The sequence below is a fragment of the Garra rufa genome, chromosome 24, assembly GCF_049309525.1.
Source record: "Garra rufa chromosome 24, GarRuf1.0, whole genome shotgun sequence".
In the NCBI taxonomy this organism is placed as follows: Eukaryota; Metazoa; Chordata; class Actinopteri; order Cypriniformes; family Cyprinidae; genus Garra; species Garra rufa.
Window position 1 is genome coordinate 10,832,041 of NC_133384.1, and position 26,199 is coordinate 10,858,239.

At 36.4% G+C, this 26,199-nt stretch overlaps 1 protein-coding gene across 1 annotated transcript in view; it reads right to left on the bottom strand.

The window, feature by feature from the left end:
* The window catches only part of reck (reversion-inducing-cysteine-rich protein with kazal motifs), a 70,109-nt gene that overhangs the window by 17,911 nt on the left and 25,999 nt on the right, over positions 1-26,199 (bottom strand). Inside the window, exons 3-13 of the mRNA XM_073830940.1 lie at positions 22,055-22,129; positions 19,052-19,088; positions 18,598-18,683; positions 18,456-18,503; positions 14,986-15,019; positions 14,373-14,570; positions 13,892-14,156; positions 13,642-13,815; positions 6,991-7,203; positions 364-500; positions 146-286 (exon numbers count right to left, since the gene is read on the bottom strand). Of these exons, the coding sequence (XP_073687041.1) occupies positions 146-286; positions 364-500; positions 6,991-7,203; positions 13,642-13,815; positions 13,892-14,156; positions 14,373-14,570; positions 14,986-15,019; positions 18,456-18,503; positions 18,598-18,683; positions 19,052-19,088; positions 22,055-22,129 (1,408 nt within the window). The remainder of the gene's footprint in view (positions 1-145; positions 287-363; positions 501-6,990; positions 7,204-13,641; positions 13,816-13,891; positions 14,157-14,372; positions 14,571-14,985; positions 15,020-18,455; positions 18,504-18,597; positions 18,684-19,051; positions 19,089-22,054; positions 22,130-26,199) is intronic.

Here is a 26,199-nt window from a genome sequence, read left to right on the forward strand (position 1 = left end):
GTTTAATAGCTGACACAAACCCACTTTAAGCAGTAAGCAGTATGCAGTGTGCAGTATTCAGTAAGCAGATATTATTCCATTCTGAATAAATGCACATATTTGAATCACAGTTTGAGCTCATAAGAGAATAATCTGTGGAGTGTACCAGGAACGCAGAAGTACGGCAGGCAGTCCTGTCCGGGGTGGCAGCCCTTCCTGTTGACCTCACAGAGATGATTGCTGGGGCAGGGGTTGGGGTTGCAGGGGTGGATGACTTCCTCAATGATGTTCTCGAAGGGACTGGGAGCTGTGGAAAACACAATGACGTCAGTGACACGGCCTAACGAACCCAGACCTGAGCACATCGGACAAGCGCACACTCACTGAGGTATCTGTTGAGAGGGATGCAGCGCTCCGGGTCGTCGGTGGGAGACAGCAGGTCACATATGCGCTCCGGCGTCTGTCCCTCGTGGAAACGCTTGCGATCGCCACACTGGGTCAGGATATCCACACAGTCAGACCTGAGGACACACCAGCAGACCTGTCAGTCTCACCATTCATACAGTAAACACACAATTAAACCGAAACCTGATGGTTATTTAGTGTTCATGTGAGAGGTATCTATGGATCCTGGTTTATGCAAAGACCCGAACTGATTCAAATGATTTGCAAACATGCACCGAAGTCTAGATCAGAATCAAATGATTCACAAAGCGCACTCCAAAGTCCTGATCTGAATTAAATGATTTGCAAACCCACTCTGAAGTCCCGATCTGAATCAAATGACGCGATCTGAAGTCCTAATCTGAATCAAATGATTCCGATACACGATCCGAATGGATCACTTTGAAACAGTGATTCATTTTGTGATGCAATGGTTTTCACCCATCACTACATGCTTTTTAAAATCGTTAAAAGCAATATTATTTAAATTAAATTAAAATTAATTGGCTCTTTTAATTTGATCTCTTTTTTTGCTAGTGAATTGCTTGAAATGAATGATCAAAGTCACAAGTTTGAATCACTAAGAGCAGTTCCAGCGTAAGTGACTCACTTAATTGATTCAGTTCATCTGTTCCTCTTTTTACATCTTCAGCCATGTTTACAATGAGCTTTTTCAGTTTTTCAGTTTTATTAACTCAAATAAATGAAAAAACTATTTTGTTTTTTGAAATGCATTAATTTTGCATGAGAAGATATTAAAGATATATAAAAATTAAACACTTTTTTCATAGATACATTGGTATTAAATAACTCAAGCACTTTTTCACTACCTCTTCAGGAATACTGCTATTTTCAAGGGTTTTCTAAGCAGTTCATTTCAAAAAGTCAAAACAAGCACCTTGTTTGAACCCTGTAATAAAGGTAACTGCGACTTTTTCTCTCATAATTCAGACTTTCTGAGATATAAATGGAGAAAAAAGTCTTAATTGTGATATATCTTTTTACCGTGTGGCGAAAACAGACTTTCATAGTGATCTATTATTCTGACAGTGTTAATAAATTGTTGTGTCATGCTGATGTGACGTTGTGTTCAGTGTTCACGAAATGTTTTCAACAAATTTTAAAACATCAAAACACGCTAAATCATTCCAGAAAGACAACTTACATTCTTCTTGTTACTATTGCACACCTAAAAATAAAAATCACGCAACACTTCACGAGAGAGGCCTTGAAAGCATCATAATGAAATGGCACGCCAGCGGTGTAAATCTCCAGGAATATTCTGGACTATGATGACAGGATCGGTCGGTGTCATTCCTGGTCACTCACACACTGACGTCACGAGCGATCATGAGTTATGTTGCTGTGAAGCGCTGCTGTCGGAGGAACAGAGCCTGGCCTCTCTGAGTTGTAGCTTGCGTGAGCTCTGGTTGAGCCAGACGAGATGAAAGCGTGTTTCCTGTTGACCGTACACAGCACACAGCGCCGCCTTTCCAGCTGTTCCTCAACATGGTCCACATGTGGCGTTCTCATGAGACGTCTGAGATCCTGCTGTATTTGTTATTTCGCATTCACTCACACTGATAGAAACATTTGTAGTGTTTTGTTTAGCAGCACATTGTAAGACACTTAACTGGCACACCACTGCGTCAGACGCACACATCTGCATGACATCAGTCCAACACTAAACTAAACACACACAACTGAAGGACACGGTTTAGTTTGGGGACTGCTATTCAGTTTCTCACTATTACTAACTTCTGCCTTAATAAACTACTCATTTGCTGCTTATTAATAGATAGTTAAAATATGCTCATTTAGAATAAGACATTAATATCCTTTTTTTTTTGTAACTGTTATATTTTACATTTTCACTTTATTTTAGAAGTCTTAAGGCCCGTTCACACCAAGAACCATAACGATAACTATAAATGCAACGATAACTATATGTGACCCTGGAGCACAAAACCAGTCTTAAGTCGCTGGGGTATATTTGTAGCAATAGCCAAAAATACATTGTATGGGTCAAAATTATTGATTTTTCTTTTATGCCAAAAAACATTAGGAAATTGAGTAAAGATCATGTTCCATGAAGATTTTTTGTAAAATTCCTACTATAAATATATCAAAATGTAATTTTTGATTAGTAATATGCATTGTTAAGAGCTTAATTTGGACAACTTTAAAGGTGATTTTCTCAGTATTTTGATTTTTTTGCACCCTCAGATTCCAGATTTTCAAATAGATGTATCTCGGCCAAATATTGTCCTATCCTAACAAACCATACATCAATAGAAAGCTTATTTATTGAACTTTCATATGATGCATACATCTCAGTTTTGTAAGATTTAACCTTATGACTGATTTTGTGGTCCAGGGTCACATATCTGCTATCGTCCACACTAGTGAAGGATAACTGTCTATTTTTGTTGCATTTACACAACTTCAACCAGTAGATGTCCTCAGCATGGACGTTTCGAGCGCATCTAAACAGTGAATCTAGCGTTTCTCTAACGTAGTCAATGTAGTGGAAATAAAAACACTAAGGACTTTTTTCTACTGCACCTTTAAAGGAGGCATGACAATGTTGTCCAGACTAGTGCTGAGTTTGAGGTAAGTGATGTTTTATGTTACTCTGTTTGCTGTGCAATGTCTGTTTGCTTCTCTACAAGCCTTTAATGAAGTGAAATGAAGTCTGATTAACTTAATAATTGTTTTATCGTTCAACAGCTGGAAAAAAAAAAACGTTCTGAAAGTGATCCCAAAGATATCGTCGCTCTGTATCGTTATCGTTATAGTTGTGGTATGAACTCTGCTATTCTCTTAAATTTGAAACGATTTTTAGAATGTTATCTTTATAGTTATAGTTATCGTTATCGTGCTTGGTGTGAACAGGCCTTTAGTCATTTTAGTTGTGTGCCATTGTCATTTTTAGTAGTTTTTTGTTTTGTTAGTATGTCTATATGTTTTTAGTATTTTATTTCAATTTTAGCTTTAGTTCTTTTAGTATATGAAGTTACACTAAATGAAAAAGAGAAATGCTGCCTTGGAAAATAGATTACAAAACATTGTATTAAGAAAATTTTAAAAAGTACTATGTATTTTTTTTGTCTTTTTAGAGGCAGAATAAATGCACTGCAATAACTGACCATAAACTGACTGTAATGAGCAAATTTAAATTTTGTAAAATATTTCATTATTTGTGACCCTGGACCACAAAACCAGTCATAAGGTTAAATTTTACAAAACTGAGATTTATACATAATTGGAAAGCTCAATAAATAAGCTTTCTATCGATGTATGGTTTGATAGAATAGGACAATATTTGATCGAGATACATCTATTTGAAAATCAGGAATCTGAGGGTGCAAAAAAATCAAAATACTGAGAAAATCACCTTTAAAGTTGTCCAAATTAGGTTCTTAATAATGCATTTTACAAAACAAAAATTACATTTTGATATATTTACAGTAGGAATTTTACAAAAAATCTTCATGGAACATGATCTTTACTTAATTTCCTAATGATTTTTGGCATAAAAAAAAAATCTAAAATTTTAACCCATGCAATGTATTTTTGGCTATTGCTACAAATATACCCCAGCGACTTAAGACTGGTTTTGTGCTCCAGGGTCACATTTATGTATTTATTTTTATAAAATACATCTAACAAACCACACAGTGTGCATTTGATTCATGAACGAACTCTGAGTCATTCATTCAGGAATCAAAGTTTTTGTGAAGTTGTGATATATTTTTGATTTACTAAAAAAAAAAAAAAAAAACTCATAAGAGTCATTTGTTTGGGAATCAGACAACACTGACTGCGCTGTTTTGTTCACTAACTATAGATTCAGTCGTGGTGCTGCTGCTGCACAAATTAAATATATTATGTTTTAGTGCAGTATTCCCTCTCTATTGGTGGAAGAATGCATTTGGTCATTTAATATGTTTTTGATTCACTAAAAAGAACCAATTCAATAGAGTAATGCATTCAGGAATTAGACTGAAGCTTTTGTGCTGCATGTTTTTGATTCACTAAAAAGAACCGACTCATAAGAGTCATTTGTTTGGGAATCAGACAACACTGACTGCACTGTTTTGTTTACTGACTGTAAATTTAGTAGTGGTGCTGCTGCTGCACAAATTAAATATATTGCGTTTTAGTGCGACATTCCCTCTCTATTGGTGGAAGAATGCATTTGGTCATTTGATATGTTTTTGATTCACTAAAAAGAACAGACTCATAAGAGTCATTTGTTTGGGAATCGGATTACACTGGTTGCACCATTTTTTTTCACAAGCTGTAGTTTCAGTAGGGGTGTTTCTACACTAATTAACAAATATATTGCATTTTAGTACAATATTCATCTCTGTTGGTGGTGCATTTGGTGGTTTGATATGTTTTTGATTCATTAAAAAGAACCGACTCAAGAGTCATTTGTTTGGGAATCGGACTACACTGGTTACGTTGTTTTGTTAACTAAATGTAGATTCAGTGGATGTTTTTACACTAATTAATAAATGTACTGCATTTTAGTACGATATTCCCTCTCTATTGGTGGTGCATTTGGTCGCTTTATATGTTTTTGATTCACTAAAAAGAACCGACTCATAAGAGACTTTTTTTTTTTGAGAATCGGACTACAATGGTTGTGCTAGTTTGTTCACTAACTGTAGATTCAGTAGTGGTGTTTCTACACTAATTAATAAATATATTGCATTTTTGTACAATATTCCCTCTTTATTGGTGGTGCATTTGGTGGTTTGATGTGTTTTTGATTCACTAAAAAGATCCGGCTCATTAGAGTCATTTGTTTGGGAATCGGATGACCCTGTTAGTGCAAATAACACTGTCTGAGTATTTCCGTATAATATTTCATCCACGCTGGCAGAAGAATGCCCTTGTGAAGCCTGTTACCGGAAGTGACACTTGTGTTAAAGCGGTTCTGGGTTCCTCTAAAACACAAACAGTGAGTCCTGCTGGAACAGGAGCTGGAGCTTGACAGATGCGTGTGGGTCGCACCCTGCCATTACTCACAGTCACAGCTCTTTATTCTGATCATTCCTCTGCTTTCTCCTGCGTGAGGACGTCTAATCCTCACCAAACCAGAGCCACGTCTAGCCCATTCAACACATGAACAAAGCAGTCTGCAGTGGAACAGTATTTCTGATGAAAACACCAGACCATTGACTGGAAGTTACCAGTGTTTTGATATGATTTACTCTCTGAATGACCGTAAGATGTACATAAAAATTCAATGCAACACAGAAAGGGCCAACAGAAAAGATCTGTGCTAAAGCAACACGCTGGTTCACAACTCAAACCCTTCTCACGACAGCCTGCAATTACCTGGATCTGTTTCATTCTCACTGCATTACAGAAATCCAAACACTGTGACTGAACACACACTAATCACACAACACCAGAACAGCTTGTTTGTGGACAAAAAATATGGATTATGTGACTTTTAGACGCCAACAAAATGTTTTTGGTCTGTTGCATTAAAAAAGGTTTGCACGTCAAGAATATATGGATATATTCCAATTCAAAAGCAAAACAAAAACAAAAAATTGGTTTTGGGGGAAAAACAATTTGTATTTTAGAGCAATATTCCCTCTCTATTGGTGGAATAATATTTGGTTGCATGATATTTTTTTGATTCACTTAAAAGAACCGACTCATAAGAGTCATTTGTTTGGGAATCGGACTACACTGGTTGCACTGTTTTGTTCACTAAATGTAGATGCAGTAATGGTGTTTCTACACTAATTAATAAATGTACTGCATTTTAATACAATATTCATCTCTATTGGTGGTGCATTTGATCGTTTGACATGTTTTTGATTCACTAAAAAAAAAAAAAAAATGACTCATAAGAGTCATTTGTTCGGGAATCGGACTACACTGGTTGCTCTGTTTTGTTCACTAAATGTAGATGCAGTAATGGTGTTTCTACACTAATTAATAAATGTACTGCATTTTTGTACTAACTGTAGATTCTAATAAATGTTCTAATAAATGTTTTTAAGTCTACTGCATGAAAAAAGGTTTGGACGTCAAGAATATATGGATATATTCCAATTTAAAAGCAAAAAAATAAAAATAAAAAGTTTTGGAAAAAAAAAGTAACAAAATTTTACGATATATTTTTTTTATTTAATTATTATTTTATGACAATAAAGCACATTTTCTCCCAAACAAAAAAGGTTATTTAATGTAGCTAAAATAAATAAATAAATATTTTCATACATAAATAAATGCTTAATTATGAAAGCAATTATATATTACAACTTAAGTATTGTTATATACTACAGTTTTGTTTTATCAATACATTAAAACTACTTTTAAAGTAATAGAAATATAATCACTTCTGAGAATAAATGTAAATTATTGGGAGATATTTTATTTATTGTCATGAAATGCATTCACAATTTAAAAAAAAAATTACAAGCTTTTTAGATGATTTTACTTTGCTTTTGTTGGGTGTCATGTGACTTGGATGTGTGAAATGTTACCACATGAATTCAGCAGATGAAGAAGATGAAGATGAAGATGAAGTCTGACCTGCAGATGACGCTTCCTCTGGATTTGCTGTAGCAGGGTTTGATCTGCAGCGCACACGCCACGGCCTTCCACATCTCCGGCTGACACTTCCTGATGTCCAGCACTGGGATGTTCATGAAGGGCATCTTGATGGTTCCATTGGACCAGAGTCTGAAGTCGTTCATGGCGCCCTGATCTGACTGAACGTTACAGCTGCGGAACAGCTCCGTTGGCCTGAGAACACAACAACAGCGTCAGATGATGATTTACAACACAGAAGACTCAGAGCAAGACAAAACCTGCAAAACAGCTCAGAATATCTCCACAGAAGCGGAAAATGATGCTAGAAACACGGCACACATTAAAAATGACAATAAAAACCAGTTCTGTTCTGCAGAATCCCAGAAGGCCATTGTTCGCTAGCAGCCGCGTCCCGACAAAGCTTTGGGAAGAGGGACTTCCTCAGGAAAGCTGAAGCTGAGAGACGCTTCCATTCCAGGGTTTTATTCTTTCTAATGATCGGCTCTTTTTATAGCGCCGCTTGTGGGACGCAGCGCTGGTGAGACTGAGGTTTCTGAATGCGGTTAGGAGCTGATTCCTGGTCATTTGAAGGTTTGTTTACAGTCTTTTGGTTTGGGTGTGGTGATGATGGCCTGATTTATGACACAAAATAAATGAAAACACTGCATTTATATCAACCTTATATTCATCTGTGAATCCTGAAAGCTAAAAATAGATCACAGTTTCCACCAAAATATTGGGCAGAGCTACTGTTTTCTACATTGGTAATAATCAGAAATGTTTGTTGAGCAGCAAATCAGTATATTAGAATGGTTTCTGAAGGATCATGTGACACTGAAGACTGATGATGCTGAAAATAAATTGGACTTTGACAGCTATTTTACATTGTAATATTATTTCACATTTTTACTTTTGGGTTAAAATGCAGTCTTCTTTTAAAAACATTAGCAAATCTGACCCCTCTACCAATCATTTGAACAGTGTATCATTAACTGCTATTTAAACCTAAAGTTATTATTATTATTTATCTGAGACTAAAACATTGACTCTAACTCCTCCTAGAGCTTTAACTCTACGGTTTTCCTAAAAATAACGATTAAAACGGTGAGAAATCTCATAGACTTACATTGAGGGAATGTTCAAATGAGCCCACACTATTCAAACTCCAACTGTCAAAATTTAAACTCCAACTGTCAAAATTCAAACTCCAACTGTCGAAATTCAAATTTAAACTCCCAGAGTCCCCTGAGACTCAATCAAACATCCCTTCTATCAACTATTTCTAATTAATTTAATATCATTCAAACTTGCTAATCATGTTAACAACATACTAGTAACATGCCAATCATGCTATAATTATGCTAACAACATACTAGTAACAACATGCTAGTAACATGCTAATCATGCTAACAACATGTTAGTAACATGCCAATTATGATAACAACATGCTAGTAACATGCCAATCATGTTAGAATTATGCTAGCAACATACTAGTGAAATGATAACCATGCTAGAATCATGTTAGCAACATGCTAATAACATGTTAATCATGCTAGACTAATGTTAGTAATTTGTTAATCATGCTAACAACATGCTAGGTTTGCATACTCCATAGGGTGAGTGCAGACGTGCTGTGATGAGCATCAGGGTAAGTATACAGCGCTCAGTCCGCTCTCCTCCCTATTTACCTTCAGCGCTCTTTGAAATCTGCAGGATCCAATCAACCGCAGGAATCCTCCAGAGTAATCAAAGCCAGCGGCTGTTTGCCTGAGCTCACATCCCGTCATCATCATCATCCTCATCATCCTCATCACTCTCAGCCAAAGAAAATAATACCACAATATTTCACACTGAACTGGATTCCTCCCTCAGCTGCCAATCAGACACTAGTATGTTGCTGCATGGTTGCTAAGATGTTCCAAGATGCTTTTAGTGTCACTTACGATGATAGATGATGCTAATAATTCTAGCAACATGCTAGTAACTTGCTAATCATACTAGAATTATGCTAACGACATACTAGTAACATGCTAATCATGCCAACAACATGCTAGTAACATGTTAATCACATTATAATAATGCTAGTCATGCTAGTAACATGCTAATCATGCTAACAACATACTAGTAACATGCTAATTATGCTAGTAACATGCTAATCATGCTAACAGCATGCTAGTAACATGTTAATTATGCTAAGAACATGCTAATCATGCTAGTAACATGCTAATCATGCTAACAACATGTTAATCAAATTAGAATAATGCTAATCCTGCTAGTAAAATGTTAATCATGCTAGTAATATGCTAATCATGCTAACAACATGCTAGTAACATGTTAATCACATTAGAATAATGCTAATCATGCTAGTAACATGTTAATCGTGCTAACATGCTAGTAACATGCTAATCATGCTGACAACATGCTAGTGACATGCAAATAATGTTAACAACATGTAGTAACATGCTAATCATGCTAACAACATGCTAATCATGCTAGTAACATGCTAATCATGCTAACAACATGTTAATCAAATTAGAATAATGCTAATCCTGCTAGTAAAATGTTAATCATGCTAGTAATATGCTAATCATGCTAACAACATGCTAGTAACATGTTAATCACATTAGAATAATGCTAATCATGCTAGTAACATGTTAATCGTGCTAACATGCTAGTAACATGCTAATCATGCTGACAACATGCTAGTGACATGCTAATTATGCTAATAACATGCAAATAATGCTAACAACATGTAGTAACATGCTAATCATGCTAACAACATGCTAGTAACATGCTAATCATGTTAGAAACATGCTAAATATGCAAGAATAATGTTAGCAACATACTAGTAACTTGCTAATCATGCTAGAATCAAGCTAATAACATGCTAATCATGATATAATCATGCTAGTAACATGTTAATAATGCTAACAACATGCTAGTAACATGCTAATCATGATAGAATCATGCTAGTAACATGTTAATAATGCTAACAACATGCTAGTAACATGCTAATCATGCTAGAATAATGCTAGCAACATACTAGTAACTTTTTAATCATGCTAACAGCATGTTAATCATGATAGAAACATGCTAATATAATGCTAGAATCATGTTAGCAAAATGCTAATCATACTAATCATGCTATTAACATGCTAATCATGCTAGAAAAAAGCTAGTAACTTGCTAATAATGCTAAAAAAACATGCTAGCAACATGCTAATCATGCTACAATCGTGTTAACTTGCAAGTCGTGCTCAAAAAATGCTAACAACATGCAAGCAACATGCTAATCATGCTAGCAGCATGTGAGCAACATGCTAATGGTTGCTAAGATGTTCCAAGATGCTTTTAGTGTGTTGCTAGGGTGATGATAGGACAGAAGTGTCTACTCTCAATCTCAATACATACTGACTCCCATAGGATTATTTTCACTTCTATTATTTCCCACTGAGCAGAAATCATGTTTCAGAACACTGTGTGTGTGTGTGTGTGTGTGTGTGTGTGTGTGTGTGTGTGTGTGTGTGTGTGTGTGTGTGTGTGTGTGTTAGGAGCTCTGGTCTGCTTTGATCATGTCTTGAATGCATTATCAAACCCTGAGCTATGACAAAGGTTCAGCGTGAGTTTAAGTGTCTCAGGTCAACCAGACTGTGTTTACTCAGTATTGAATGATTCAGTTCTTTCATACAACTGTCAGAATCTCCAGCACCTTTAGCCACCAGCCGTAACTGGATTCAAAAGTCATGAAAACCCCTTCCGAAGCCCCTCAGGAGGTCTGCACATCCACCAGGAGCTCTCACAGGGGTCTGCAGATATGTGTCGTGCCATTTCATCATCTAACCAGGCTTGTTATGACACTCTCACAAACTCTTTGAGTCAGTCACACTCACTGTTTCACAGGCCCGAATCTCTCTGGGTTCAAACTTTTGAGAGGACCCATGAGATTGACTGTAGCGCTGGGCAAACCATGTAGCCGTGGTGGAGAACCAGCGGTCCTATCATAGAGCTCCATGCCTGTTTGACCTGAAAACTACACTGGACTACTTCTGCCATCATAAATCATGCTGTCTGCATCTGTAACCCACAGAGACAACACACAGGCCAGAGAGAAACCCAACAATTTGCCTTCGGGATATTCATTTCTCCATGTAACATAGACCTTGTGTTCAGTTACATAATAGCATGCAAACTTATAAACCCACTGAACCTAGGTCTGTTTTCAAAGAGCATAACAATATTACAGTTGGTGTAGCTGAATACTGAGGATATATGTGACCCTAACCACAAAACCAGTTGTAAGTAGCACTGGTATATTTGTAGCAATAGCCAAATACATTGTATATAAATTTTAGTTTAAAAAAACTCGGTTACTTCACTTTTGCTTCACAATGAAAAAAAGCCAAAGAAGGACAAAAATATGTCGTACACAACATAGTAGTGTTGTCTTCCTGAATGAACTAATGTTTTCTGAACAAATCTGTTAAGTAAATGATTCAATGACTCACGACTATAGACAGTCACTTGTTTTGTTCCTGAATGAATCACATTTTTAAACAAACTGGTTGGGTAGTCAGCCAACTGTTTTCTTCCTGAATCTGTTGAGTAAACAATTCTGTCACAGTTCATAGGCTCACTCACTCATTTCTGCATTTCGTCTGTCTTCTGTGAAACTCTTTATCTGTTCAATAAACTGTTGTTGTTACTCGCTAGTGAATCCTTCTCATTTATCATGACAAATTCAAAGACTCACTTTAGTGTTGGTATTGTTGACTGTAACTAAAACTAATTTAAAGTTTAAATAAAATTTTAAAATGTTAGCTGAAAACCTAAACTTCAACAAACAAAATAAGTTGAAGTACTAAAATTACTTAAACTAAAACTGAAAGATTAATAGAAATATTAAAATAACACACAAATTTACTTGAGCTTAACATAACTAACATTTAAACTAAATGAAAACTGAAAATATATAAATAAAAGTTTATTCCAAATATTAGTCAATACTACAATAGTACATAAACAATACTAAAAATGTCAGCAATAATTAGCGATTACTGGGGTTTAAGCACTTTAAGGCATTTAAGCAAATTTAGACATATTATTTAGCAAGCCTGTAAGCATCTAAATCAATGACTGAATGATAGATTTTTTTACGTTTATGACTGTTATAGTGCCAGCTGAGGTCTGATCTCCTTAAAACTGTGCGTGCTTGTTTAAAATCACCTGTTTCATGTGCTCACCACGCTTCGTGAAGTTTTGAGTTTTCCTTTAGGCTTTATAGGATTTTGTGTAAATTCAAACAGGACTCTTTTCTAAACAACCCTGTTATAGCTTCCCAGAAGTTAAATTATTATTATTTTTTTTTTGTGATAATTTTTGACCTAGAGAGTCTAGAAAATTGCACAACAGTGTTTTTTTTTTCTGATTGAGTGAAAAACCTAGGTTTTTGACATCTTCTCAATCATTTAACAAACAATTTGATTGACAGCAGTGGTTCTAGAGGCAAAGTTGTCTGGAATGAGGAGTTCTACTGTATAGTATGAATATTGTGTGAGAAAAACCGCACAATGCACAATCATTTATGCCCTTGAAAAATGCGTTATTGCCCCCAGTGGCTAATTTCTTTCAAATTTCTCTCAGACCTTTGCGGCCGTGAGTCAAACAGACATACAGAATTTCATTCCGATCGGCCTCCGTTAACCTTGTCTAACAGGTGCTCAAACTTCTTCGGCCAATGGTGGCCATTTTTTTTTTTTTTGAGACACGCAAATATCCTTATAAACACTTGTGGCACTTTGGACCAAGACCGTGTACATGGTTTTACATGTTGAAAGAACAAATGGTTGCCATTTTATTGTTTTTCCCTCTAATAGCACCGACAAGTTGCCAAACTCTGCTATTTCAAACTCTGGTCCCCTGTGACCTCAGATTGAGCTCTTACATAAGTGCTCTGAGTTTGGCAAAGATATCTCATTCAGTTCAGGAGTTATGGGCATTTTACTAAAAATGGCCTTGCTGCTTTCAAACATTTTGGTTTGGTGAGTCAAAAGTTCAGCTTTTTTTGATAATAATTGACACTTAATCTCCAGAGAATCTTTCTGAACTGGTTTGTTTCCGATGGGGCGAAAAAAAGTGTAATACCTGAACATTTCGCCAGGCTCACAATCACACTTTTGATCGTTGTAGTGCCCCCGTTAGTCCAATTTGGGCGAGATTTGGTCACAGTGTAGGGGGTGTGAGTACTACAATTTGTCCAAGTTTCAAGTCTCTACGACTTACGGTTTGGTTTTGGTACGGTCAGTTTTACGTAGAGATCGCTGATCTGTGACCATTCTAACAATTACAATAGGGTTTCAGCGCTACGTGCTTGAACTCCAAATACCTCTTTCTCATTCAAAGACCGTTGACTTATTTTGTTCCTGATTGATAAGTGTTTAAAATGAATCAGTTAAATGAATGAGTCAGTCACGTGTCGCCACCTACTGACTGATCAATGTAACTTCCAGAAAGAGTCACTAAAAACTGCTGACAGAAGCACTGGGAATTTCTAGTGCTGTTAGACTATGTATCAGAACTCTTGCTACCAAACAGATTCAAGGACTGGAACTAACGCTCATATTAGCAAATGTATAGTAAGAAAGTGTTTCCAACCTGTTGTTGAAGTTGGTGCAGTAGCTGAGATCTTTACAGCCTAACTGGCACGGTTCCCTGACGTCAGCCAAGCAGGTGATGAGGTCCATCTCAGCCGGGTTATATTCACAATGCTGGTCGAACTCCTGCCACGTCTGAGTGCCCCAGTTGGTGCTGATCTCCAAGCACATATTCCTAACAAACAGTGAGCACACAAACACATTTAGTCTCAGAGCGACGCCGTTATCCTTCAGACGGGTTCGGTGCTGACCTGCAGTGGGACGTGTTGGCCTTGAAGCAGCAGTGCAGTTTGGCGTAGTCCATCTTGGCGATGGGGGGCGATTCGGGGTCGCTTATGGTGGGCGGGTGCGCGCTGCCCAAGAAGCACTGCCAGAGCGGGTCCTGCGGGAGCGGCTGACTGCCACACTCGTTGATCAGACCGTCCATGATCTCCTGCTCCGTGGTCATGGTGCGCAGGATGCGCTTACACGCCGTCTGACAGTGAGCCTCCTCCGCCCGATCACAACAGTACAGACCTGAGCACAGACACACGGCATTCTGGGTAAGTGAGGCATTTCCTGAATCAGATTCAATTAATCCATTCATAACCGTGCCCAGTTCATTTTTGTCTTGTTTCCAGCCAAAATACCTAAAAATTACCTTAATAAAAAGTATGTTTTACAAGTATTTCAGTCTATTTTAATTTAAAATTTCAAGTTTAATTGAATGTGTAATTATTTGTGTGTTCTTACTGTCGATGGGGCTCCTGATGGGGTATGATTTGGTGTAGTTGGTCACACAGCCGATGAGCTGCGGACTGATGCTCTGGCAGTACTCTTTAACCGCGTTGATTTGGGAGACGGTCGGCGACGAGTCTGTGCGGAAGATGGCCTGACAGTATTCACGGCAGTTTGTGTGTCTCCCTGCATAACTGCAGCATACTGAGCCCACTGGACACACACACACACACACACACACACACACACACATATATATATATGAGGATCTGACACCTCAATAATCACCAATACATCACACACTGTCTATATCTGATCATGCAGTCTGCCACTGTTTAATAAAGACGTTCAGATATGCAGAGACGTCTGGGAGTTTGTCTGCAGGGCAGCGCTCTACTAATCAACACAAATAAGCTCTTCATTCAGTCCTGAGCTCAGCAAGCGCAGGTTAAAGGTCGTGACTTTGCCCCCCAGGGCAGGCACAGAAACGGCTCCATCTCATTTCCTTCTCCTGCAGGTCAGACACTGGAGACCTGACGTCATCCAACAGGAAATGCAGTCTCTGAGGACTGAATCACACAAATGAGGGGCAGACGGACCAAACAGCTTTGCATGCAGCTTTGCTTACTTTCATTTTTGGTGATGCAGCTGTAGAGTGGTTTCTGCAAGAGAAAATCAAAAAAATAAAATCAATTAGAACATTGGGATGTAGTTTATGAAACAGGGTTTTCGTCTCTAAAAATACACAAAAATGTGCTCGTTCATATCACAAAGACACAAAAACCTTTTATGTTTCATTTGAATGATTTTTTAAGTATTATTTACAGTTTTTTTAAATATTGTTTTTATTATATTTGATTTCTCACACAAAGCTCAAGTCATTTTGTTTGCACTATGGAGTACACTGCATAAAATGATTTTCTTAGCTAGATTTTTTGTCTTGTTTCCATCCAAAAATATAAAAAAAAATTTAAATCAAGAAGAATTTTCTAGACGAGTAAAAATTATCTTGTTTTCCGAAAAAAAAAAAAAAAAAAAAAGTCATTATTAAGTGCGCTTTTGCTTGAAACAAGTAAAATAATCTGCCAATGGGGTAAGAAAAATAATCTTGTTTTTTGTTTGAAATAAGATTTTTTTCTTACCCAATTGGCGGATTATTTAGCTTGTTCTAAGCAAAACCTCACTTCTTTTTGACTTTTTCCTGAAAACAATAATAATTTTTACTCGTCTAGAAAATCCTTCTTGATTTAAGAATTTGTAGATATTTTGGCTGGAAACAAGACAAAAAAACCTAAGCAAGAAAAGCATTTTTTTTGCAGTGCACTACCAGCACTACTCAGGTCATGCTTGTTATAACACACACCAAGATATGGCCTCACTTCCATTTTTGTGTGCTTTTCGTAGAATTCATTTGCGCGTTATTCGAGAACGGTTTGTTAGAGAGAGTTTGAGTCAGAGACTCCAAATTGGCTATGGTTACATTTCAGACAGTCCTCTATCAGTGTGCCAAATTATACAACTTTCCCGCAAGCGGTTCTATGGGCTGCCATAGACTCAAGAGCGGAAGAATAATAATAATAAGAAGAAATCTAACGGATACAATAGGTGCCATCGCACCTTCGGTGCTTTGCCCCTAATAAATGCTGTTCTTTTGAACTTTCTATTCATCTGTAAATCCTGAAAAATAAAATTTGCAACAATTTTCACTAAAATATTGTGCAGCACAACTGTGTTCAACATTAGAGCATATTATAATGATTTCTGGAGGATCGTGTGACACTGAAGACTGCAGGAATGATGCTGAAAATTCAGCTGCGCATCAGAAATAAATGACATTTTAACAGATATTCACATAGAAAATGGATATTTTACATTTTAATAATATTTGACATTTTTACAGTATTTTTGATCAAATAAATGCTCTGGTGAGCAGAAGAGACTTTTTTCAGAAACATGAATGTTAGTGTGCAAATACAACTAAGGCACTAAAACATAAAGATTGCTTAGTATAAATTCTGTATTTCTCTGACAGCAGCTCTGACCAATGCATACATTAAAAACGTCTATTCTAATGCTATATAAAGGCTTGGATCAGCGCTGAAGTATGCGTTTGCACAACGACTTCTCAGAAAACCAAGGGCACGAGATGAAAGCACTGGAGTTGTTGTGAGAGCGATCCAAAGCAAACATTGTGCCCGACGGCCTGCGTGTTTGTCTGGATCACACGAGCCGTACGGACGCAGGAATACCGCCACGCTCTGACCGAATACGATTCTGCATGCGATCAACATTTCAATAAGGAATCATTAGTCTTTTATAACACTTAGTCAGCACAACTCCAGATTTATTGGAGTGTAATGTGGCGACAGCATGTCCAGTTAGAGGGAAATGATATTTTCCATTACTCAACACTAATGAAACCATCTCATAAAGAGGTCTGGGCCTGTGCTAGAAAACAGGGTTTAAATGAATAAACACAAATAAAGCTTGAGGCTGGTTTCAGGCTGCAGAGCCGCTAGACAAACAAACAGAGAACCGTCGAGTCACATTGGGCTCTTTGATGAAGGATAAAGACCTCCCAGCGTCTCTCTGCTTTCATCTCCACATCTCAAGCGTGAGTCTGTATGAAGGTGACTGCGAGTTAAACTAGATTTAGTGCACTTCTGACGTAAACACGAGTCACCGCTGTTGTAGGAGGTTGTCAGGGAACTGTTATGTGGTTGCTACGGTGTATGAAGTATGTTTTCCATACTAGCTCTAGTTTCAAAAGCTCTGGTTGACTCTAATCCAGTGTTATTATCATTAAGTATAACCTCAGCTATTAAAATATAGGTCTAATAAAGTAATATATATACACACACAAAGCAAAAAATGCTTTTCTAGCTTAGATTTTTTTTTCTTGGGTCACGCTTTATTTTACGGTTTCTTAACTAGTTGCTTATTAGCATGCATATTAATAGAATATTAGCCATTTATTAGTTCTAATTAAGCACATACTAATGCATTATTCTACATGACCTTATTCTACATCCCTAATACTACCCAATACCCAAATTTAACAACTACCTAACTAAATATTAATAAGCAGCAAATTAGGAATTTATTGAGGAAAAAGTCATAGTTAATAGTGAATAAGTGTTTCCTATTCTAAAGTGTTACCTTTTCTTGTTTTTTGTACACGATTTATTGTCTTGTTTTCAGTTAAATTTTTGTCTTGTTTTCAGTTAAAACAGTTGTTTCAAGCAAAATAATCTGCCAATGGGGTAAGAAAAAAATCTTAATTTCACACAGAAAACAAGATTATTTTGCTTGTTTCAAGCAAAAATGCACTTAATTTTGACTTTTTTTTTCTGAAAACACGAAAATAATTTTTACTTGTCTAGAAAATCCTTCTTGATTTTGGATTTTCAGATGTTTTAGCTGGAAACAAGACAAAAAAACTCAAAAGCATTTTTTTTTGCAGTGGACAAGTTATGTGGTTCAGTAGAATAATACCAAATGTATTATTGGAACGAACATATTCTTAATCTGTAATTTATGAAAGCCTGCTTCTAACTCTAAAAGAACAAAAATAAAAAGGCTCAGTCCTTGTATTTGTGGCTTTTACAATTTCACATCTGTGATCTCTCACAATCTGCATTTCTCACAGTTATACATTTTTATTCCACAAAAAAAAAAAAAAAAGAACATTCATTTCAAAATTTTAACATCAACATTTTCATTTAGATTTTTTGTCTTCTTTCCAGCCAAAATATCTACAAATTTTGAATCAAGAAGGATTTTCTAGACTGGTAAAAAATTATTTTCTTGTTTTCAGCAAAAACAAGTCAAAATTAAGTGCGTTTTTCCTTGAAACAAGCAAAACAATCTGCCAATGTTTTCTGTTTGAAATAAGTTTTTTTTTTTTCTTACCCCATTGGCAGACTATTTTGCTTGTTCTAAGCAAAAACTCACTTCATTTTGACTTGTTTTTTCTGAAAACAATGTTGTTTTTTACTTTTCTCGAAAAAATGTATTGATTTAAGAATGTGTAGATATTCTGGTTGGAAACAAACAAAAATCTAACGGTTGCATTGAAAATAAAGGGTAAACTCCCACCTCTGTGTCTTTCTTGCATACTTTAGTGATGTCATTTTTAGATGAAGCCTAAACACAAAACAGAAAAACACACATTAGAATCACAGGTGAACCAATCAACCTACAGACTTATAAATATATATATATAAGATCATTTATTGACCTGTTTGCAGTCCCTGCGACATTCAGCGGAGATGGCCAGCTCACAGCAGCCCAGTCCCACCCATCCATCTGACTTCTTTGATGCCCCTGGAAATGTTCAGAATCACAGTGACCTTTCTGATCGATCTAACGCAGAACATTACATCCATACATGACACACAGACCAGTCTCAAAACAACACGGCGTGCATATTTCATCCAGACGTGCTTTGAATGTTAAGCGCTTGGCTCGGGTTCTTTACGCGCCGAAGCTCAAAGCTCTGGCTGGGGTTTTAAGGGTTGTGTAAGGTGTGCTTTGACTGATGTGAAGTGTGATATTTGTGCATCTGGGAGGCATTAGGTCTTCAGAGACTCTAAATCCTCTCTTGTTCTTTTAAGGCTGGTACAGGTCGAAAAGACAGGTGGGCTCTGCAGACGGCCCTAAACATCTCCATCTGTGCTCCTGCGTTCACCTACCCGGTAACGTGTTGTTGATGCAGATCCAAAGATCACTCTGCAAAAGCAAAAGGAGATGTTTAGCATGACAACAACTCAAAATACATCATCCGCTCGCTCTCATCCGCTTCCAAACCTGAGCGCTTTTCTTCGGAAGACAGAAGACGTCATTTAGCACATCATTATTTACTGAACATCTCATTTCAAGCAATGTGAGGGAGCTGATGATAACAGTGTTCAGGTTCAGAAGAAGAGATTTAAAATGTGACCCTGAAGCACAAAACGATATAAAATGATCGATATTAAGATCATGTTCCATGAAGATATTTTGTCCATTTTTTACCGTAAATATATCAAAACTTCATTTTTGATTAGTAATATGCATTGCTAGGAACTTCATTTGGACAACTTTAAAGGTGATTTTCTCAATATTTTGATTTTTTAGCACCCTCAGATTGCAGATTTTCAAATAGTTGAATCTTGACCAAATAATGTCGTACCCTAACAAACCATACCTCAATGGAAAGATTATTTAATCAAAAGAAAGAAAAAAAACTACTGTTCCAGGGTCACAAATGTGAGATTAAAAATAAAATTAAAAAATGATAAATGTTTTAAAATATTCAATTCAATTAAATACACTACTGTTTAAGAGTTTGGGGTCTTTCTTTCTGCAAGAAGTCTCTACTGCTCACCAAGGCTGAATTTATATGATCAAAAATAAAAAATGTAAAAAATTATTACAGTTTAAAACAGTTGGACAACTTTAAAGACAATTTTCTCAATATTTAGATTTTTTTTTTTTCAAATAGTTGTCTCTTTCAAATACACTGAAAAATATCCTATCTTACTTAGTATTTTTGTCTTGTTTGTAGTGAAAACATCTAAAAATTCTTAAATTAAGATGCAATTTTTAGATAAGCAAAAACTAAAAAAAAAAAAAAAGATATTTAGTCTTGATTCCAGGGGAGAAAAAACTAAATTAAGTGCAGTTTGCCTGAAATAAGCGAAATTATCTGCTGGCGAGGTAGGTAAAATTCTCTTGTTTTAAGATTATTTTACTTGCCCCACTGGCAGATAATTTTACTTGTTTCCTGGAGGAAAAAAAGTCAATTAAATGCAGTTTACTTAAAACAAGATTAAAAACGTCATTTTGCTTATCTAGTAAAAGCATCTTAATGTAAGACTTTCTAAGGTATTTTGTCTAGAAACATGATGAAAATATACTAAGAAACATAAACCATTTTTGCAGTGTAGTAATCTCAGGCAAATACTGTCCTAACAAAAAAATTAAAATAAACTAATTCAAAAAATAAAAAAAAGATACCCTTATGACTGGTTTTGTGGTCCAGGGTCACAAATGTGAAAATAAAATGGTAATGTTTTAAAATATTCAATTCAATAAAATACACTGCTGTTTAATAATTTGGGGTCCTTCTTTCTGCAAGAATTCTCTTCTGCTCACCAAGGCTGGATTTATATGATCAAAAATACAGTGAAAATTTTGAAAAATTATTACAGTTTAAAACAGGATAACTTTAAAGGTGATTTTCTCAATATTTAGATTTTTTTTGCACCCTTATATTCCAGATTTTCAAATATTGTCCTATTCTAACAAACCACACATCAATGGAAAGCTTATTTATTCAGCTTTCAGATGATGTGTGAATCTCAATTCAGAAAAAAACTGACCCTTATGACTGGTTTTGTGGTCCAGGGTCACAAATGTGAGACTATAAACAAAATAAAAAAGGTAATGTTTAAAAATACACTGCTGTTTAAGAGTTTACGGTCTTTCTTTCTGAAAGAAGTCTCTACTGCTCACCAAGTCTGAATTTATATGATCAAAAATACAGTAAAAATTGTGAAAAATGATTACAGTTTAAAACAATTGTTTTCTACGTGAATATCTGTTAAAATGTAATTTATTTCTGTGATGCAGCATCATTACTGCAGTCTTTAGTGTCACAGGATCCTTCAGAAATCATTCTAATATTCTGATCCGCTGCTCAACAAACATTTCTGATCTAGGATTCTAGGAATTCACAAATGAATAGAAAAGTTCGAAAGCTTTTAGTTGAAATAGAAATCTTTTGTCACGTTATAAATGTCTTTTGACTTTTGATCAATTTAATGCAGCCTTGATGAACAAAAGTATTAATTTCTTTACTTTTGAACAGTAGTGTCAACACTTTCAGACATCTTGATGTCATGGTTTATATTTTGCGCAACACAAAATACACAATGCAGTATTTTGACGGATGGCAAAGTGAATGATAAAAACACTCTTATGTAAGCTGTTTGTTCTCCGTGTGAAAGATGTCCTCATGAGAAAGTGCTCTGGTATCAGCGGAGCTGGTATTATGGGCCGGGGCTCCAGAGAGCCTCCTAATGTGACTCAACTTTAATTAAAAGTAGATGCAGATGAGAGCCACAGAATGCTTTACTGAGCCACAAAGCGCTGCGGCGGGACGCTGTTGGACCAGAATGACGGCCGCTCCTCATCCACACAGCCTGCGCTTTGACAAGATAATGAAACGAGTAAACAGGATATTGTCTGAGATTCACATTGGACGGCAGTGTTCTCTGGCGCAAGAAAAAACAAACCCGTCAAGAAGATTCAGCCTCGTTTGTGACGAGCACAAAAAACAATGTGGTTTCGATGCGTAAGATCTGAAAAGCACGCTCCGTTCGGAGTTTCAAACCATTCCAAAATCCATTTGCATCCATTTTCTGTGAATTAGCGCAGGACGCTCGTCCAAACGCAACAGGCCTGAGGCTTCCGCTGTGGCTAATTAGAGGCTGACTGTAATTGCATATTGCCGGCGCTGGCATTCCAGCTTTGAAAGAGGCCGTCCAGCCTTCATCTTGGCTTCCTTTACTGCCAAGCAGGTAAAACCGCAGCACCAAACCAACAGGGAGGAACAGGAAGTGGCTGCGCTCGCTCTGTTTAAGACTTCCTGTGTTGCTGGGGCGACGGCTGTAATGTAAACACGGATCTGGAGAACGGAGGAAATGCCTTACCAGAGACTCGGGGCAGTAACTGGGCAAACGCTGGAGAAGGTGCTTCAGACGCGATTCACTTCTGATGGTCGCGAGCTGCAGAGAGAAAACAGGAAGAAATTCACATATAACATATAATCTTGTAGCTTCAGTAAACCAGTCTTCAGTTGCACGGGTTTGTAGCAATAGCCAACAATACATTGTATGGGTCAAAATGATCAATTTTTCTTTTATGCCAAAAATCATTAGGATATTAAGATCATGTTCCATGAAGATATTTTGTAAATTTCCTACCGCAAATATATCAAAACTTCATTTTTGATTCGTAATATGCATTGCTAAGAACTTTATTTGAACAACTTAAAGGGAATTTTCTCAATATTTTGAATTTTATCGACGACAAAATACAAGGACTGACCCTTTTTATTTTTGTTCTTTAAGTTAGAAGCAGGCTTTCATAAATTACTGATTAAGAATATGTTAGTTCCAATAATACATTTGGTGTTATTGTATTGAACCACATAACTTGTCCAACAGGAATAACCAACCTCATGTAGTGATAAGGTCATTTTGAGTCAAAATATCTGAAAATCCAAAATCAAGAAAGGATTTTCTAGACAAGTAAAAAATATTATCGTGTTTTCAGAAAAAACAAGTCAAAATTAAGTGAGTTTTTGCTTCTGCCAATGGGGTAAGAAAATTCATCTTGTTTTTTGGAAGCAAGACAAAAAATCTAAGCTAGGAAAGCATTTTTTGCAGTGAACTCACTTCATTTTTTATTTTTATTTTTACTCATCTAGAATTTTTTTTAGATTTTTTGTCTTATTTCCAGCCAAAATATCTAAGTAAGAAAAGCATTTTTTGCAGTGCCTAACAGGAATAACCTCGGATTGGTGTGTTTTTGGTAAACCCCCATGTTGTGATAAGGTCATTTTAAGCTGGAGAGGACTTTCTTTTTCCCAAAAATGCTAGTTAATATTATCACATTGGACTTATTGGACTTAAACTTACTTAGCTAATATATAACAACTTCACAAAAAAAAAAAAAAAAAAATCTAAAAGAAATGTTTTTTTGTTTTGTTTTTCTGGCTTTTTTAAGGATTTTTTTCCCCCTCACATTATTACACTTTTGGTGTTTCTGGTGAAAAAGACAATAACGCTCAGTAACGCTGTATTCTGACCACAGATTCATCATAAGCCTCATTGATCAGAGTTTATGCACTTTAAAAAGTAGAAAAAGCATTATTTATGGTTAATTTTGACAATATCCACTTACAAAACTTTGGTTTAAGCTCAGGCCTACAATCAATCAGTTCCTAAAAAATACAAAACTTGTGCTAATTGAAAGAAAACAAGTTCCAGATTTTCAAATAGTTGAACTAACAAACCATACATTAATGGAAGACTTATTTATTATTTATTCAATAAAATAAATGTGGTCCAGGGTCACATATATATTTGGACACTGACACAATTTTTATTATTTTAGCTGTTCACTAAAACGTATTCAAGTTACAGCTATATAATGAATATGGGCACACCATGAGGTTTAATTTAAGGTTATTCTCATCAAAATTGGAGCAAGGGTCAAGGAATTACAGCTCTTTATTATGTACCTCCTCCCTTTTGCCAAGGGACCATTAGTGATTGGACAGTTGACTCAAAAGCTGTTTCATGGACAGTTGTGGGCTATTCCTTCATTTTCTCTACATCAGTTAAGCAGATAAAAGGTTTGGAGTTGATTCTAAGGGTGTGTTCACAACTGTCATGTTTAGTTTGATTAAAACAAACTCTGGTGCGATTGCTCTGTTAGTGCGGTTCATTTGAGCAAGTGTGAACACTGACATCCGAACCCTGGTGAACACCAAAGAAGCGGAGCAAAACCACTAAAAAGATGGGTCTCAGTCCGCTTTCGAATGAACTCTGGTGCGGTTCGAATGAAATATGAACGCAACACGGACCAAATACTTCTAAACAAACCAAAAACAGCAAATAATGACAAGATGTGACACTATGCGACATGATTTCAGGAAGGGAACAAGCGGTACCTTTTCCTTTTGTTTGGAGTGATTGGTGAGTTCCGTCACGAAATATACATCATTCAACCAAACCAATCAGGTTGTGAATGTATTACTAAGCCTTTAGGTTTGGTATCTTTAGGTCCGCCATCAAAAATGCCAGTGTGAACGCTATACAGAACTATTGTATCATTTTCCTTTTTTTAGTCCAGACCAACTAAACCAAACAAACTGAACTACCAGTGTGAACACAATCTAAAAGATGGGTCTCAGTCCACTACCAAATTAATTCTGGTGCGGTTCGAATTAAATACGAACGCAACATGGACCAAATACTTCTAAACAAACCACAAACAGGAAATTATGACAAGATGCGACTCTATGTGACATGATTTCACAAATGGAGCATGCAGTGTATCCAAAACAAAATGAGCCTTTTATGAGCTCTTTGTGAGTTCACAGGTGGTGAAAAAATCACATACACGCGATAATTAGCGCGCTTATTAGTCCAGCAGGCGACATTAGGTCTATCCAACTTAAAGCTTTAAGTCGAATGCACCTTTTTCTTCCATTTGGAGTGATCAACCGAACCATCGGTGTGAACACACCCTAAAAAGATGGGTCTCAGTCCGCTTTCAATGAACTCTGGTGCGGTTCAAATTAAATATGAATGTAACATGGACCAAATACTTCTAAACAAACCAAAAACAGGAAGTAATGGTGAGTTCCATCACAAAATATATGTCCAATCAGGTTGTGAACATATCACTATGCCTTTAGGTTTGGTATCTTTAGGTTCACTGTCAGAAATGCAAGTGTGAACACTACTCGGACCAAATGAACCAAACAAACTGAACTACAAGTGTGAACACACCATAAGTGTGCCATTTGTATTTGGAAGCTGTTGCTCTGAACCCACATCATGCGGTCAAAAGAGCTCTGCATGAATAAGGCTTCAAAAACAAAAGAGATCCATCAGAGAGTCAATCTCCTGTCCTGATCTGATCATGCACTTCACTTGGGCAGAGACCCACAAACAAACAACAAGTGAAGTCAGCTGCAGTAAAGGCCTGGCAAAGTATCACAAAGGAGGAAACCCAGTCTCTGGTGATGTCCATGAGTTCCAGACTTAAGGCAGTCATTTCCTGCAAATGATTCTCAACTAAATACTTAAAATTAATTTAATTTACGATATATTTATTTGTCCACTTACATTTGAGCCCTTGAAAATGGAGGAACTGTGTATAAGAATGGTAATTCCAAAGGATTTTATGTTATATTTTTGTTCAAACCCCACAAATTCTGCATTTCAGTTTTTTCTTGATTGTTTCATTTTAATTCTATTCTGGTGGCATACACAGCCAAAATTATGAATATTTATATGGACCGATTGTATAATAAGGCCTAAATTATAAATTAATCTATTATGCCCTTTGAAGCATACATAAATTCCATTGAAAGTTTTTTTTTTTTTTCTGGCACATATGAAGACATGAAGTGCTCAGTAGCTGCTATGGTGTGAGAAAGTCTTGTGTTTGTTAGTTTTTCTCAAATGCTCTAGATCTGGATGTACAAATGCTCTGTGTTTGGCGTGACGGTCAGAACCGGAGCCGATGTGGTCATTCTGTCACTGGCTGGACTCGCAATCAAGATCTGTTCATTAATGAGGAGCATCTGCAGTGGTTTGGAGAACAGAAGCCAATCTCAGTTCCAGCGAGTTATAGATCTTCATCATTTTACACAACAGCACATCTGAACCAATGCCGTGATGGCTTTCAGTCGGCCTGGCCAATGTTTCTGCAGAGATTTCCTCTGATGAAGGATAATTAGTGACAAACGGGGACAGAAAATGGGAAAATATGAACTTGCTGGCAGATGTTTCAAATCATTTCTTTCTGCTACAAACAAATCGGGCCTGTTATAGATAACTTCAAAAAGGACAATATGTGGAGTGCTTTTGTGTTTTGATTCTCATTTGTTCTATTTTTCAGAGACTTATAAGTGATATTTTGGAATACAACATACAGCATCCTCAGACTTATTTGTAAAAGCCAAGAGGCGGGGCTCTGCCAGTGTGAGCCAATCACGTGACTTTAAAACATTTTTTGTAATATTCAATACTTTACATCTGCCACAAAAAAGGATTAT